Source organism: Neolamprologus multifasciatus, chromosome 19 (assembly GCF_963576455.1).
Source record: "Neolamprologus multifasciatus chromosome 19, fNeoMul1.2, whole genome shotgun sequence".
Classification (NCBI taxonomy): domain Eukaryota; kingdom Metazoa; phylum Chordata; class Actinopteri; order Cichliformes; family Cichlidae; genus Neolamprologus; species Neolamprologus multifasciatus.
The window spans coordinates 12,233,091-12,247,163 of NC_140457.1; the positions used below are offsets into that span (position 1 = coordinate 12,233,091).

General features: G+C 41.0%; 1 protein-coding gene and 1 long non-coding RNA gene across 2 annotated transcripts in view; one reads left to right on the forward strand and one right to left on the reverse strand.

Moving 5' to 3' along the window:
• Positions 1-14,073, forward strand: part of slc25a21 (solute carrier family 25 member 21) — a 104,259-nt gene that overhangs the window by 63,196 nt on the left and 26,990 nt on the right. Inside the window, exon 4 of the mRNA XM_085142821.1 lies at positions 10,301-10,384. Within this exon, the coding sequence (XP_084998947.1) occupies positions 10,301-10,384 (84 nt within the window). The remainder of the gene's footprint in view (positions 1-10,300; positions 10,385-14,073) is intronic.
• The window catches only part of LOC146496096 (uncharacterized), a 236,414-nt gene continuing 226,746 nt past the window's right edge, over positions 4,406-14,073 (reverse strand). The window contains exon 2 of the long non-coding RNA XR_014871101.1: positions 4,406-5,815. This is a non-coding gene — a long non-coding RNA (uncharacterized LOC146496096). The remainder of the gene's footprint in view (positions 5,816-14,073) is intronic.

Consider the following 14,073-nt stretch of genomic DNA (forward strand, 5'->3'; position numbering starts at 1 on the left):
TGCCGTGGAGTTGATGTTTACCTGTATTGCAAATGAGGATTTGGCTTTCTCCTCTTTCACAGGAACGGGGGGAGCGAACTGCAGATTTAGGACTAACATCAGCAGTTTGCTTCTCCACCAGTAGCCAAATACTGCTGTTATGAATCAACAAAATGTAATGTCACGGACCATTTGGCAGCTTTTACTCGTCCAAGATGACTGATTTGGTAGATAAAGAAATAGCTAGACAATGTAATAGCTCTACATATCTATTAAAGCACTTTTGAGTAATGATAGCCAGCACTTCATTAAAGCACATTCGACATTGCTTTAAATATGGGCAAAAGTAAAAGTCTTGTCAGATGACTCACAGTGTGTATTTTTGCCTTTGTTGCTGCACTTTAACTCTCTGTGGTGTGTTTACTGACCAGTCAAGCCATGACTCCTGTTACTCACCTTTGCTAACAAGTACATCTATCTTACATCTGAGGGACTCCTGCTGAGCCCACCTGCCATCAGTTTCACTTACAACCGCTTTCATCGTTAAAAGAGAGTTAAACATACAGTTTCTTGGGCACAAGACAGCATTTTATATTTTTGTGCAGCAAATGAATCAGTAGAGGTTCTGTCTTGATAAAAAAAAAAATTCTTAACTGCAAAGTGAATTTAGTGTGAATTGCCCTTTTGGTAATATAATGCACATTTCTGTTAATTGTCATACAATTTCAGATAATTTAATTTAAAATATACCACTCAGAGGTTTTGACTTTTCTTATATTGTGTACTCCTCTGGAAAATAAAAAGCCTCAGATATAAATAAAGCATACTTCACACAAAGCAAAGTTAATTGCCCTTGACCCTGATACTCCCGTCATGGACATGGGCAGGAATGTGGAGGTGAAGATGGGGGGGGGGGGGGGGGGGGGGGGGGGTGGATACAACGTGGGAAGGGGAGGGCAGTCGTCACTCTAGCCGAGAGAGACAGTGGGACCGGAGTTACAGCTTTTCATTAACCTGGAAACCACCTAGTTACATGGTTCATGGGCTGTTCTCAGCTCACTTGGAGGTAACAAAGGGTGTCGGGCGGCACTTTCTGTAGGGGGGCTATGCGCTCGGGGCACCCCATCTGAATCTGATCAGGTTCCCCCTCTCATTAGAGAGTCTCAATGAGCCCGCATTTCCCTTCATGTTGAGATCCTGTTACATGGAGCTCCACCCTTATAAACATGAATGCGCAAACATACTCACACACACATCTGAAACAGCTTCCCATCAACCCTTATGCTGTGCTTCCTTCCAGAGAATGAAACCACACCTTCCTCATGTCTGTGTCTGCCTAAGCAGCTTGTGTCACAGGGAAGCTATTTTTGCTTCTACAGTGCATACATGATCGGATGTGTTTGTTTTAATAAGGCCCCATATTTTTTAAGCAACCGCTCTGACGGAGCCACTCCTTCTTTCTATCTTGTCGCCCTCTGCACCAATTCCGCCTTTTTGCCATTCTAGTTTTTTGTATCCTCTCCTTACTTATTCCTTGTTTGTTCCTCTAAGTCTCTTTCTTTGTCCTCTAACTGCACGTCATTCAACTTTTTAACCTTTTAAATACAAACGCTTTCTCGTGTTTTTGCATTCTTCTGTGGTTTCAGTTTTTCAGCAAACGTCTCAGTTAACCTGTTGTTGTTTAACCACTACGTTTGTTAATATAAACCTTATTACATAACTACTTCATCAATATCATGTGGAATCTATTGTTTAAACTTTCATCTTTTCTTCTGAATTTGTAGTTAGTTGAGCGATTATATAATGTTTTGTTTTAGATCCCTGTTGTACATGTTTAGAAGATTTGTATTGAATTGTGCAATTCTGTAAATTGTGTTGTATGACATGGCTGTCACTGCAAACCACTAAGCCTGCCAGTAGCTTGTTTCAAGCCTGATTAGAAAAACCTGGTACTAGCCCTCAATTGGGGCAGTATCCATGGAAACACTACCTTCATTTGGTCACAGCACGCATGAAACTTGCTGAGCTTGAAAGTGCTCTTTGATGAGGGCTTTGACAGATGACATCCAGGCTTTTTGGGCAACATGTGACAGCTCTAAGGATAGTGAGAGGTTTCAGGCCTCCTCCCTCCACGTCTGTTTGCCCCCAACTGTTTGGTGAACCCCTGTGCACTTAAGGAGGAATCCCTGACACAACCCTCAAACAGCAGGGCACAAAGCAGTAGCAGTCTGATAGCTGATCTTTCCTTGTAAAGGAGCAGGCAGGTCAGCGGTAGTCAAGCTGGCTTCTAATCCCCCCCAGCGCTCTCAGTCCGCAGGGCAAGGCTTTGCTCAAAATGTAAAGCTAGACACATGCCGGCGAATGCAGGATAAACTCAACTTAGTCAGTGCATTGCTTGAGTGAGTTAGTTGTGAGTCCAGTTCAAAAGGCAGAGAGCAATTCTTTTCATGGGCAGAGCAGAACTGCATATTTGGCAGGACTACAGTATGAATAGTCATAGCCTAGTCACGCTCGCTTGCATTTCTCAATGGTGAAAAATGCAGTTCAACAGAAGTGTTTGTAATATGGTTCATTAGACTGTTGTACTTACCAAGTCTGCCATCCTAATAACACACTATGAATAATTATTTATATGATTATGTTGATTATTTTTACTCATATTGAGCATAGCACAGGTTGAGGCAATCCTCAAGCCAAACTAGCAATCATAGTTCATCTGGTATTGTAGAATAGTGTTACTAATAATAACTAATGCTATTCTGTATACTCAAATGGCAGTGGTAAAAATGGTAAATGGCCTGTATTTGTATGGCGCTTTACTAGTCCCTAAGGACCCCAAAGCACTTTACACAACCAGTCATCCACCCATTCACACACACACATTCATGATGGCAAGCTACATTGTAGCCACAGCCACCCTGGGGTGGCTGCCGGACACTGGCACCACTGGGCCCTCTGACCACCACCAGTAGGCAACGGGTGAAGTGTCTTGCCCAAGGACACAACGACCGAGACTGTTCGAGCCAGGGCTCGAACCGGCAACCTTCCGATTACAAGGCAAACTCCCAACTCTTGAGCCACGATCGCCCCGCAATCGCAATGCTCTACTTTAGTCTGTCTACACTGCTTTCTCTTTGCAGCTCACCTTCATCCCAACTCTTTCTTTTCATCCTGTGTATCTGTGTATATAGGTTGGCATTAATGCCTCCTCTCTTCTGTAACCTAGAGAGCTGTACTGCTGGTTTTCCTGCTTCAGGCTTTTCCATTGATGCACTTTAAAGGTGGGTAGAGACGACTAGAACAGCACCGAACCACCAAATATAAATTACTGCAAATGGAAATAATAATTTTCTTTCTCTAAAGCGGTCCTGACTGAAATGCGAAGGATGTAGAAAGGCAGAAAGTAGGGGTGCGGTGGGTTGAGGAGGTGCATCGGTCAATACATCCCACGTTTATGCTGACAGTTCATTTTGTCACAGACCTGCAATTAACATTTGTGGTTTTGTTAACCGTAACCATAATCTTTCCCCTACCAAGTGTTTTAATGTGCCTAACTTATACCTTTATTCATCATAACCACAGTTTTTCCAAAACCTGTGCAGTACTATACTAAACTTTCTGCAGATGCTGCAAAAATAGAGTAAAAACCTTTTTTAAAAAAACATTATGAGATCCTTCTGTCTTTTATATGATGGGTGTCTGACTTTTTGATGGTGGTTTTCTGTTATTTTTGATTTTTTGTAACTGTTGCTCCATTGTGACTTTATTGTAATGCACAGTGAAAAATAAAATTCATTCAAAAATCAAAAGGAGTTTAAGCAATACAATACAAGGCTCATGATCCTTCCTCTAACCTTCCTTTAAGTGCATCTTCACCTTCAAAGAAGTTTGTCAGCTCTTGCGTTATATGTGGGCAGCTCTCCCAAGATGATGCCATCAATAAGTCCAAAAATAGTTCAGTGAAAAACAGTGACATATCCCTGAATATACCCTTCCTTCTGTCGAGCAGTTTTAATGAAAAACGTTTAAAATATCAAAGAACTAAGAACTGAAATGTTGCATTTCTTTTCAGGCAAGTCACTGCTTAGTCAAGCCAGATTTGTGTCATCGTGACATTGGTGACTTTTACATCAGTGTTTTTCACGGGTTTATTCAAACATGCCAAAACATCACAGAAAAATAGCTTATATTGTATGATCCTTACAGTCTGTTTGTCGTCCTGTTTGGTTGCCTGGTTTTCTCATATTCAGCTGAAGGCACAACAGTTGCGCTCTTGGCGTTGCACCAGTTTGCAACCCAAGAACTTTTGTTTGTGTTGTTGTTCAAAAAGCTACATTTCTTCTTGGTTTCAAACCATAGTCTTCTGAATGAAGTCTAGAGTTAGATCATCAAGTTCTTTGGTGTCCTTATTGGTACTCACCCCGTATGTAAAATCATCCTACATCAATATGACTGTATTCATTCAGACTTTTTTTTTGGAAGTGTTACAGAAACAATCCATTTAGGTTGACGGCTATTGTGGATTAAATGGAAATTTCGACAAACCACTGACATGTTACATTTTGCTTGGATTAACAGAAAGGCATGCATGTCTGAAAGATGTAACTACCCACTTATTTTAACCTGACTTTCAACCATAAAAAAGCTCTTAAAAACCACACCCATAGTTTTACAGTTGTGACAGATGTTACTAGAGTTACACACAGCTGTTTGAGCTATAGCTAACAGTCATATGGATTATTATAGAAGTTTGTGTTATAGAGGTGCATGTAAAGAGCATATGGCCTGTCAGTGTTTGTAGTTGAGCACCTGTATTCATTATCAGTGAAGAGGTTCACATTCCAGTGCACTAATTACAGAGTAAAAACATAGAGGGCTTTGATTTCACTACACCCTCACTGTGCTGCAACCACACGGCTGCCCCCCTGCCGCACCATTTCAAAACTCAGACATACATGTCTGTGCATCCTTTATTTATTACTAAAGTTCCAGCCTCCCGCGAGAAGCTATTCCCACATTGGAGTCGCTCTTACACAACATTTCAAGCTCGGCAGAAATTGTTGTTGCTTTGGAACAACTCGTAGTTGTTTGGCAGTTTCTTTACTCTCTAGATTGCCTCTTTTCTTTCAGTCATTAAATCTTTTAAATCCAATTAAATTGATATTTCATACTGGTGCCTAAAGCGTAGGTATAAGTTTGTTCCCATTTGTTCATGCAGTGTTTAGGCAGATAGGGCCAAGCATGTTTACTGCACCGGACTACACAATGGTGTGTAATATGTAGTTGACATTGCTCTGAAAGTAATCTGGCCTGTGGGTGAGAAGAAGTCACTGCTCAAGCATTCCAGACTTATTTAAAAACCTTGGCATGATTTGGTTGTAACTTAGGTCTGCATCACTGACTAGACCCATAATTCTTCATGTCACTCAAGCTCTTAAAATAACTGGATTTAAGCTAAAAGATCTGGATGGCGTCCAGTAAAAATTACTGTGGCCTGCACTTGCCTCAAAGCGTTATGCTTACTTCTTAGTCAGGGATACCAGGTAAGGGCAGATAGCAGTTTGTCCAAGAAAGAGTTTAAGAGATATATGTGATGAAAGAAAGTTGAAAGAAAAGCAACAGAGAAAGGTAACAGTAGTAGTTGCCATTCACTCGGATCGCTTCTTTATCCACACGCTTTCTGATTAGTAAGTCTTTAAATAACAATATTACAAGCCCTGAGACAAATTGGCATCTACACCCTAAAACATCATGACACAAATGTTTAAACAAATGAAGAATATAACAGCAATGTAAGATGACTGAATTTCTTGAAACAAGGCCTCTGTAGTTTAACCTCCTCCTTTTTTTTTACTTCGTTTTTGTTTTTAAGAAAAATAAGAGCCACATATGAGGATATTCATTTAGAATTTTGATAGAACAGTAGCAGTATAATGTCCTCGTAAGTGGATATCAGGCCCTTATAGAGCAAAAGTTAGTATTTTGGTCTACATAACCCAAAATGTGATGTCAGGTCCTAGGAGGTTAAGTATGATTATTGGCAAATTCAGTCGAGATCTGAGCCAAGGCTGAGACATGTCAGTGTAACTCTTGGGTTTCTTCCTGGCAATATGCGTGGTAGTTGTCTTCTGTCTGGAGCACACTTTTTTACAGCCAGCAGTTACCTGCTGTCAGGGGAGTCTATGTTGGTATCTCATGGGAGTCTAAACAATATTGCAGAAGTTCCCAACTGTGGCTTCTACTGTCCTCTCCTGGACTACTCTATGACTGATGAGATAATCATTCGAAAGAGTAGTACCTTAATTATTGAAAAAGAGAGTTGGTCTAATTTTAGCCATGATTAAAAAAAATAATATTGAGTTATAGTAAGCTGAGGGGTTTTTTTGTTCTTAATTTGTACTTGAAGAACCTGCAAAAGAGGTTTTACTGTTTTACTTTTACTTTTATATGATGCCATAATTAAAACTGCACCATAGCGCCATAATTTCAGCTAACAGCAGTTGGCAGAGGTTAAAAGACTCTAGATTAAACACCCAAGAAATTCTTCCTGTTATGCAATCGCTTTCTGGAAATGGTGGTAAGACTGCTCATTTTTTCCACCTATATGATCCACTTCTGCAGTAGTCACATTCTAAATTTGCTACAGTCCACTCTAACACAGAGTTATCTCTTAGTCAAGCAGAAGTTTGTAATGCATTTGAGGTCCCAGTCTTAGACTGGCCCTGCCTCATGGTGTTTTATGCAGCTTTTTTTCTCGCTCTTCTCCAGTAACACTGCCTGATCTCAGGTCACAAGGGTCACAGCATATGAGCAGACATCTGGACTAGCGAAACAGTCCCAACATCACCACTGGGATTCAGAGGAATCAGTTTTATCAGTGTGAGAGAGAATCCAGAATGACAGAAGGATTTTGTAGCCCCTTTAACAACCAGACTAACTTTTTTTCTGATATCCAGACTGCATGTATAATTTGGGCTTTCCCAGATCCAGTGGGTGCTGGTGAAACCTAACCTGGCCTGGTCCAGATCAAACTCTGGCAGCCTGCCGTGTTGCAAGCACCAAAAGTTTATCACTTCCCTTCAGCTCCCATCTCACATCTTCTTCCCCTTTAATATTTTTTCCTATTCTGTTCTCCAAAGGTTTGTCTTTATATCCCTTCTGCCCCTATTCTCAGTTTTTCCTGTAACAGTTTTATTATAGATGTAGTCTATCAAATTTTTCTTTGCTCATTTCTTTATGGACAGGGCATAGATGAGTTGAAATCAAACTTGAGTGTGATACACCTTAATTTATGGTGCTTTTTAAATTGAACACACTATTTACTCTGTGGGACTAAGTCATCTCCGTTGTCAAAACAATAAGACGGGAGCCTTTTAGTTTGGCTCTTTACCCTGATGCAAGACTGTATGGCTAAAGTCACAATTGAAGGAATTTGCCATGTTGGACCATTTATGTCGGAAATGTGGTCGTAACCTCATGTACCAATGCAATGGACTTTTACCATCTTTATGATCCTGCTCATTAAAATTAACTGTCTGGTTGTAAAAAATAGACTTCCCCTTTATGTTTCCTTCTGGATTGTCTTATGTACTTCAGATCTAACATGAGAAATTGCTCAACTTTCATTCCTCCCCCCTTGTGATTCACTTCTTCTTTTTCTTCAATCATATTTTTTGTTTCTCTCCTTTTTTGTCAAAGCACTTGGCATTCCAAGAGGGAAGGCATGGGCAGATCAAGGCTCTCACTGTAGCAACCAGTCCAAATACGCAGCAAAACACATAAATCATAAAACATTCATACTTGGGGAAAATTACACTATATGAAATACTACAGTATAATAGATAGGTATAGGTAACTGCCTGTTGTAGATTAGGTTATTACTTCTCTACTTAGTGTTTTAATTAAATGTCAGTCTGTCTGAACAGCTATAAATAAGAGTTTTTAAATAAATAGCAAGTCATCAAACTCATCCAGCTATTAATTTCTTTTAAGGGAATATCCATATCTCTTAAAAAAGGCTTTTAAATCTGCCCAGTCAAACCTATGCGTTTTAATCAACCTAGCAACCCCCTTCCTATAGGCTTTTTTTTTAACACAGTCTGTAGGTTCGCCTCCACATCTCACCATCTATGAGATGACAGCCCATTTTGTCGGTGGCCCATTCAAGCCCATTACCACAAGGGTCTAGGAGCGGGCATAGCCTTGCTAAGCCCTGAAACACTCCTCTGCTATCCATAAAAATACAAAGAATGGGGCTCTAGCCTTCTACTGCACATTCCTTTACCTTTTTGACATCTTTGTGGATGCCTGACATTTGTGCTTTTATAGGTATTGGAGGTCAGGTGGACGAGGTCTTTCGTATTATTTAAACAAGAGTGCTTGTCTCGTTTGCAGAATCACCAACCTGCCCTCGCCTTCACCCTCACCTGGGTAGCTCTGGGCCTATAAAGCACAAGTACAGAGAGAGTAGGATGTGGGTGAAGAGCAAATGGGGGAGCCTTGATGAACTTGCAGATTTCATCACCTCTTGGTATACTGTATCTCCATTAGCTTTCACTGATGATTGAAGAAGATGCTCCAAGCAGTGTGTTTTAAAGAAGCCCCAGGGTTTTCCTTGGGTCTTCCGTCTGTAGAGTTTATGACTTGCAGGGCTGACTCCAAGGCCAAGCAAATCTGCCAGAGCAATATAAAGGATATCTTTTGCTCTTCTTCAGCCAACCAGTATATCTTTGTATTCACTGAGGTCGTGTTAACAGAAACTAGAGCTTTTTGTCTGCACAAATCCCCCAAAACAGGGCCTTCACTCACAACCAACTAAAGCTTTGGGTCTTGTTTTCTACAACTGGTTGCTGTGAAAAGCAACATAAGCAGTTTCCTAGCCAGGGGCCTGACAGTTCCCCTGCTGCCATAAGTTCTTATATTCATCCCTATTATCTTCTACTCCCTGGGCCTTTCTGCTTGGTCCCTGGCTTTTATGACAGGGTAGAAGAGGGCCATGAGGAAATGAGGTGACCCCGGGGTTACGAGTGGAGTCAGGGGGCTAGAACTGGACCACGGCATTGCCAACCTCACTCTCTTAGGGCCAGTTCGGGTCGAAGTAGGGCAAGCAAAGGAGACAGGGGGAGACTGAGGACAGAGTTCCTTCCATCCTTGACCCCTTCATCATATGACTCTAATTAAGCCAGATTTGAATTTGTTTACAAGCCCCTGTGGTCTTAAATCTTCTTGGTCTTTGCCTCCTCCCAGTACCCCCTGTTTCACCATCATCTCATACCTTGAGTCCTTCTTTTCTTCTTGTCTTTAATATGGTGTCAGACATCTATTTATTATCCTGTTTTTACTAGTTTTCAGGAACCAGTTACAAGCTATTTGGGAATCCACCAAATAGGATTTGAGGGACACCCCTCTAAGATGTTAATCTGTTAGTGATATGAAAGGCCGCTCACCCCACTAAACTTCCCCTCCACTGGAACCTGGGGGCTCTTTATGGCCCCATCAGGCACCCGCGTGGACGACTTACTGCTGACCTTGTGACCTAGAAGTTGAAGCCATATGAGGAGGGAATCTTTCTCTTGTCCCATTACTGCCTGCTTTTTTTACTTGTGTCTCAGAATTGATAATGTTATTTAAGATCTTCAAGTTAGATTTTGTCATCTTGTTAAACACAGTTGTCATCATCTCATTTCACATGTAACACTTTAGTTATTTCATCATGTTTTGTCTAATTCCAAGGCATACAGTGGTGTTAAATGAGGAGTCTTAAATGAGTACCTGAAGCTCTTTACCCCTAACAAGCATGATTTCTATTCATTCTTTCAAGATTTACACACAGCTCACCAGACTTTATTAGAGAGGTACCTGCATGTTTGCTGTACAACTAAAAGTCACTCGACTGGCTCCATCATATTAAAAATTTACACGTAACTCAAGAGCTGTTACTATAGGCTTGCTGGCATGTTAGTACCTGAAATGCTTGGTGCAAAAGGCCTGGTCCTGGTGTGTTGCATGGTTAATTGGATCAGTTGGGTTAAATAAATGTTTGAGTTCTCTCCTGCACTGAGGGGACCTGGTGGAAGGAGCCTCTCATCATAGTGGAGGAGGGAAAAAAGAGAGGGAAGAAAATAGAGGGAAAACAAGCTCAAATTTGTGCTTTTGAAGCCATGTCGGAGTATAGCCTACACAGGAAATGAGGATAGAAATTAAAGGAAACCAACATCTAGCTATGATAACAGTCCCTATGCAGAGTTAACATAAGTTGATGGAGCTGATGATCATAATATTTAAAGTAACTGAATTTTTAATCAGAAATTTCTTGTTGCAGGTTTCAGATCCAAAGAGGAACAACTGACCCCACCAGCTACAAGAGCCTGGGTCACTGCTTCAGGACAATTTTCCAGAGTGAAGGGTAGGTTATCCTCAGTAGTGATTCAAAATAACACGGGAAGCCACTCATGAGTCTTTCTGTTTTCCTGCACATGAAAAACACAAAGGTTGATAGTGCCATTATTTGCCTATAAATTAGTTTCTTTATAATAGTTCCTTGAGGGGCAAAAGTCAAGCACAAACTCAATGAATGCATCTTTATTACAACAACCTAGAACAATAAAATGTATTGTAACATCAAGGCAAAACTTTAAGTTGGCCACCAAAAACTTGGTGTTTGCTTATGCTGTTGTGTTCATAGGTATGCTATGCTTTTTATGTCTTTAATTCTTAGGAAAAGCCACTGTTGCTGTCACACTTAAAGCATATCAGGGAGAAAAGTATGTAGTCAGCTATGCTGTGAGTGACATTTCTTCCAAACATGCTGCTTTATTTAAATGTAACCAAAAGTTCTGTGGTTTGGTGGCTATAAGGATGTGAGCATTACAGTTTGGTTTCCTTAAAAATGGCTGATGTGTCTGTCAGCCTCCAAAAATATCGTGCAGCAAACCACTGAACATACCTTATTATACGCTGTATCTCGTACAGGATACGAGTAGACTAACTAAAGACAGCCATCCTGCCATGCTCCCTCCTCGTCTGCCTGCCCTGTCACAGGTCTGTGAGATAGAGCAGGCGTAGGAGAAAGTGTTTGCCACTCGCTCTGTTTACGATGAGCCGACAGCTTTACTGCGGATATAAAGTTGATCTGCTGCAAGGTGTGAGTGAGCGCAAGGCAAGAGGCTGGCTTGTGACAGTTAGAAATCCTCAGTTGGCTGGAGTTCAACACACACACTTATCCTGTTACAGTAGCCGTGCCCTCTTCACCCATACGCATGCTGACAGTGTGACATTTAACGCTTCTTTGCCTACTTTTTGGGTGTGTCCTGCGGGACTAACCTTGTACGAATTTCCAGAGAATTCTTTTGGCACATAAAATGGTTGACATAAAGCGTGGCATTCACAATATTAACATAAGCTTTTGAGTGCTGTTTGAGTATGATCTCATCTAACAAAGTCGAGATGTGCCGCAGAATCACTGAATACGGAAGATCCACTTCCTTGTCGACCAATTATCATTAACAGTATATTTTTGCTGAGTATGTAATCACTCCCCAGTAGCACATTGAGGATTACCCAAAGGCCAAACCACTTAGTTATAATTTATATAAATAGTGTTAGGCCCCACTGTTGTAGAATTATTATTAAAAATAAACTTCTCCCGTCAGCTCGTGGCAGAACAGGGCCAACACCAGACCTCTCTCTCACTCTCTCTCTCTCTCCCTCTTTGAGGCGGTGAGGGAGGAAACCTGAGCTCTGAAGTTGAGCTCAGTGACTAAGCTGAAGAAAGACACAAGCCTGGACACAATAGCTGCACCTATAGTATTTAATTTCATATATAAGGAGATGCACGTGAATACTTAACACGAATTAAGAGTTATATCTGTTAAAATTTTACATTTGCCATCTCTGAAATATAGCATGAAATCCTGTAGCTGTGCTCATAAGTGTGTGACCGTGTGAACTACACTCACTAACACTTGGTTGTGTATTGCCTTACAGTCTGCACTTCTTTCTTTTTTTGCATGTGGGTGCAGCAGCGTGAGCATGTGTTAAGTGTTTCCGTCTGGAGGCAAACAAAAAGACTCTATTCTCTAGCATTCTTTGCTAGTGTGGTATCCAGAGACTGGGTCGGGACCCAAAGCGCGGACATGGTTATATTAAAAGGGTCCATGCATTACATGAGAACGGTGGAAATACTGAAGATGAGTGACTAATGCCTGGAACTAACACTGTAGGGTTGAGGGATGTGGGGTTGAATCCAGCTGGGACCACCCATGCAAAACATATGTATACATTCATGGTAGTGTGAAGAAGAGCAGATACGATTATGATGATCCAGATCATGTATGAAATGCGACGGTGAAAGGAATGGGTTAAAGGAATATTTGGCATTTTTGGAAACATGCATAACTGGGATCTCTGAAGGGAAATTTAAGTTTAGTAGCTTATAAAGGAAAAATAGTCCAAGATTATTAGTGAGCTTTTGATGGAGATATAGTAAGGAGGTAAAGAGATATTGTCAAGGCCAGCTGCTTTCTTCTGTTTTTAGTTTTGATCCTAAACTGACCTACTTGCATTGCATTTATAAAGGAAAATACACATATATCTAATCATCAATTCTATTTATATAGTGCCAAATCCCAACAAGAGCTGCCTCAAGGTGCTTTATAATGAAAGGTAAAGACCCAATAATACTAGAGAGAAAACCCCCAAAATCATACGATCAACTATGAGGAAACATTTGGCAACAGTGGGAAGGAAAAACTCCCTTTTAAGTGGAAGAAACATGAACCAGGCTTAGGGTGGGACAGCCATCTGCTGCGACCGGTAAGGGGTGAGCGGAGGGAGTCAGGACAAAAGACACAACGTGGAAGAGAGCCAGAGATGAATAAAAACTAATGATTCAGAGTCAAAGCAAGAAAGAACAGTATACTGTTAAACTACTGTTAAACTTACTTATCTTACAGACTGTGCTAGATTAATCCAAATCTCAAACCCCTGACAAGCACAACATGTGCTATAGCGTCATTTTGTTACAGCAGGTAAAAGTGTTTATCGTACAATCTCTTACATCAGTAACACAGGGTTTTTTTATTTTATTCTAGTTATAGCTATTCGTGACTTAGGTGACATCTAAGTTGCATAAACGGAAGCAGTTTTGGTGGATTTAATCCTGGCCACTGGGAATTCTGTTGTTTAGTTCCTGTTGGGAGCAATGTCAAGTTTTAACAGGCACTAGGAAATGCTAAAATATTCCTTGTGCAACATTTTTCTGTCAGTTTCCTCAAAGACTGTGAAAATAAAATGTGTGTTCCAAAATGTAAATAGCAGCAACTTTCCAGGTTTGCACATTTTCACTGTTACGCTATTTTTGTCTGTTTTTATTTCTGTCACTGGTATCGCTGTTAGTGGATTTATTTAGTTGGTCTTTTTTGTGTAGTTGTGTCACTGACACGCTTCTCTCCAGATGGATGAAGGCTGTTAAAAAAGGAAAGGTTTATGAAAATGAAAGCCAAATTACACACACAAGCATACAAGTACACCCACCTAATGCTGGGATACACATGTCCCTCATCCCTCGCTCTGTGTCAGGAGGCCATTTGTTTAGGAAAGACAAAAAGGGACTTAGTGTGTACTTTACATTGGCAATCAAATAAGGATTCAAATGATGGCCACTCACTAGAGGCCATATTTGTTCTGTAACAAATTTCACTCCTCCTTCATCACCTGGTGGCTCCCCAGCCTGACCACACCCGGGAAATCTGTGGCCACCATTTGCATGGACAAAGAGAGGAGAGGGAAAGGCCTTCCGTCTGACTGAAATAACTTGTTTACACAAACCATATAAGAGATTCATTTTTGGCTTCCAGGCAGCAATTTGCTCAGCGATAATCCCTTGCTCTGGCATGATAATGCGGCCTCAATTACCCAGAGCCAGCGCTGCTTGTGTAGCTTCAGGTGTTGATCAAATAGGCTGGATCACCTGATGAAAAGTCTTTTGATAATTAGTTGTGGTTTGCTGCTGTTTTTGCTAGGCGCCATCGCCGCTGTGGATTCTGTGCAAGCGTAATCGCCTGTCGGTCTCAGGTTATAGTCAGTGGAAATGTG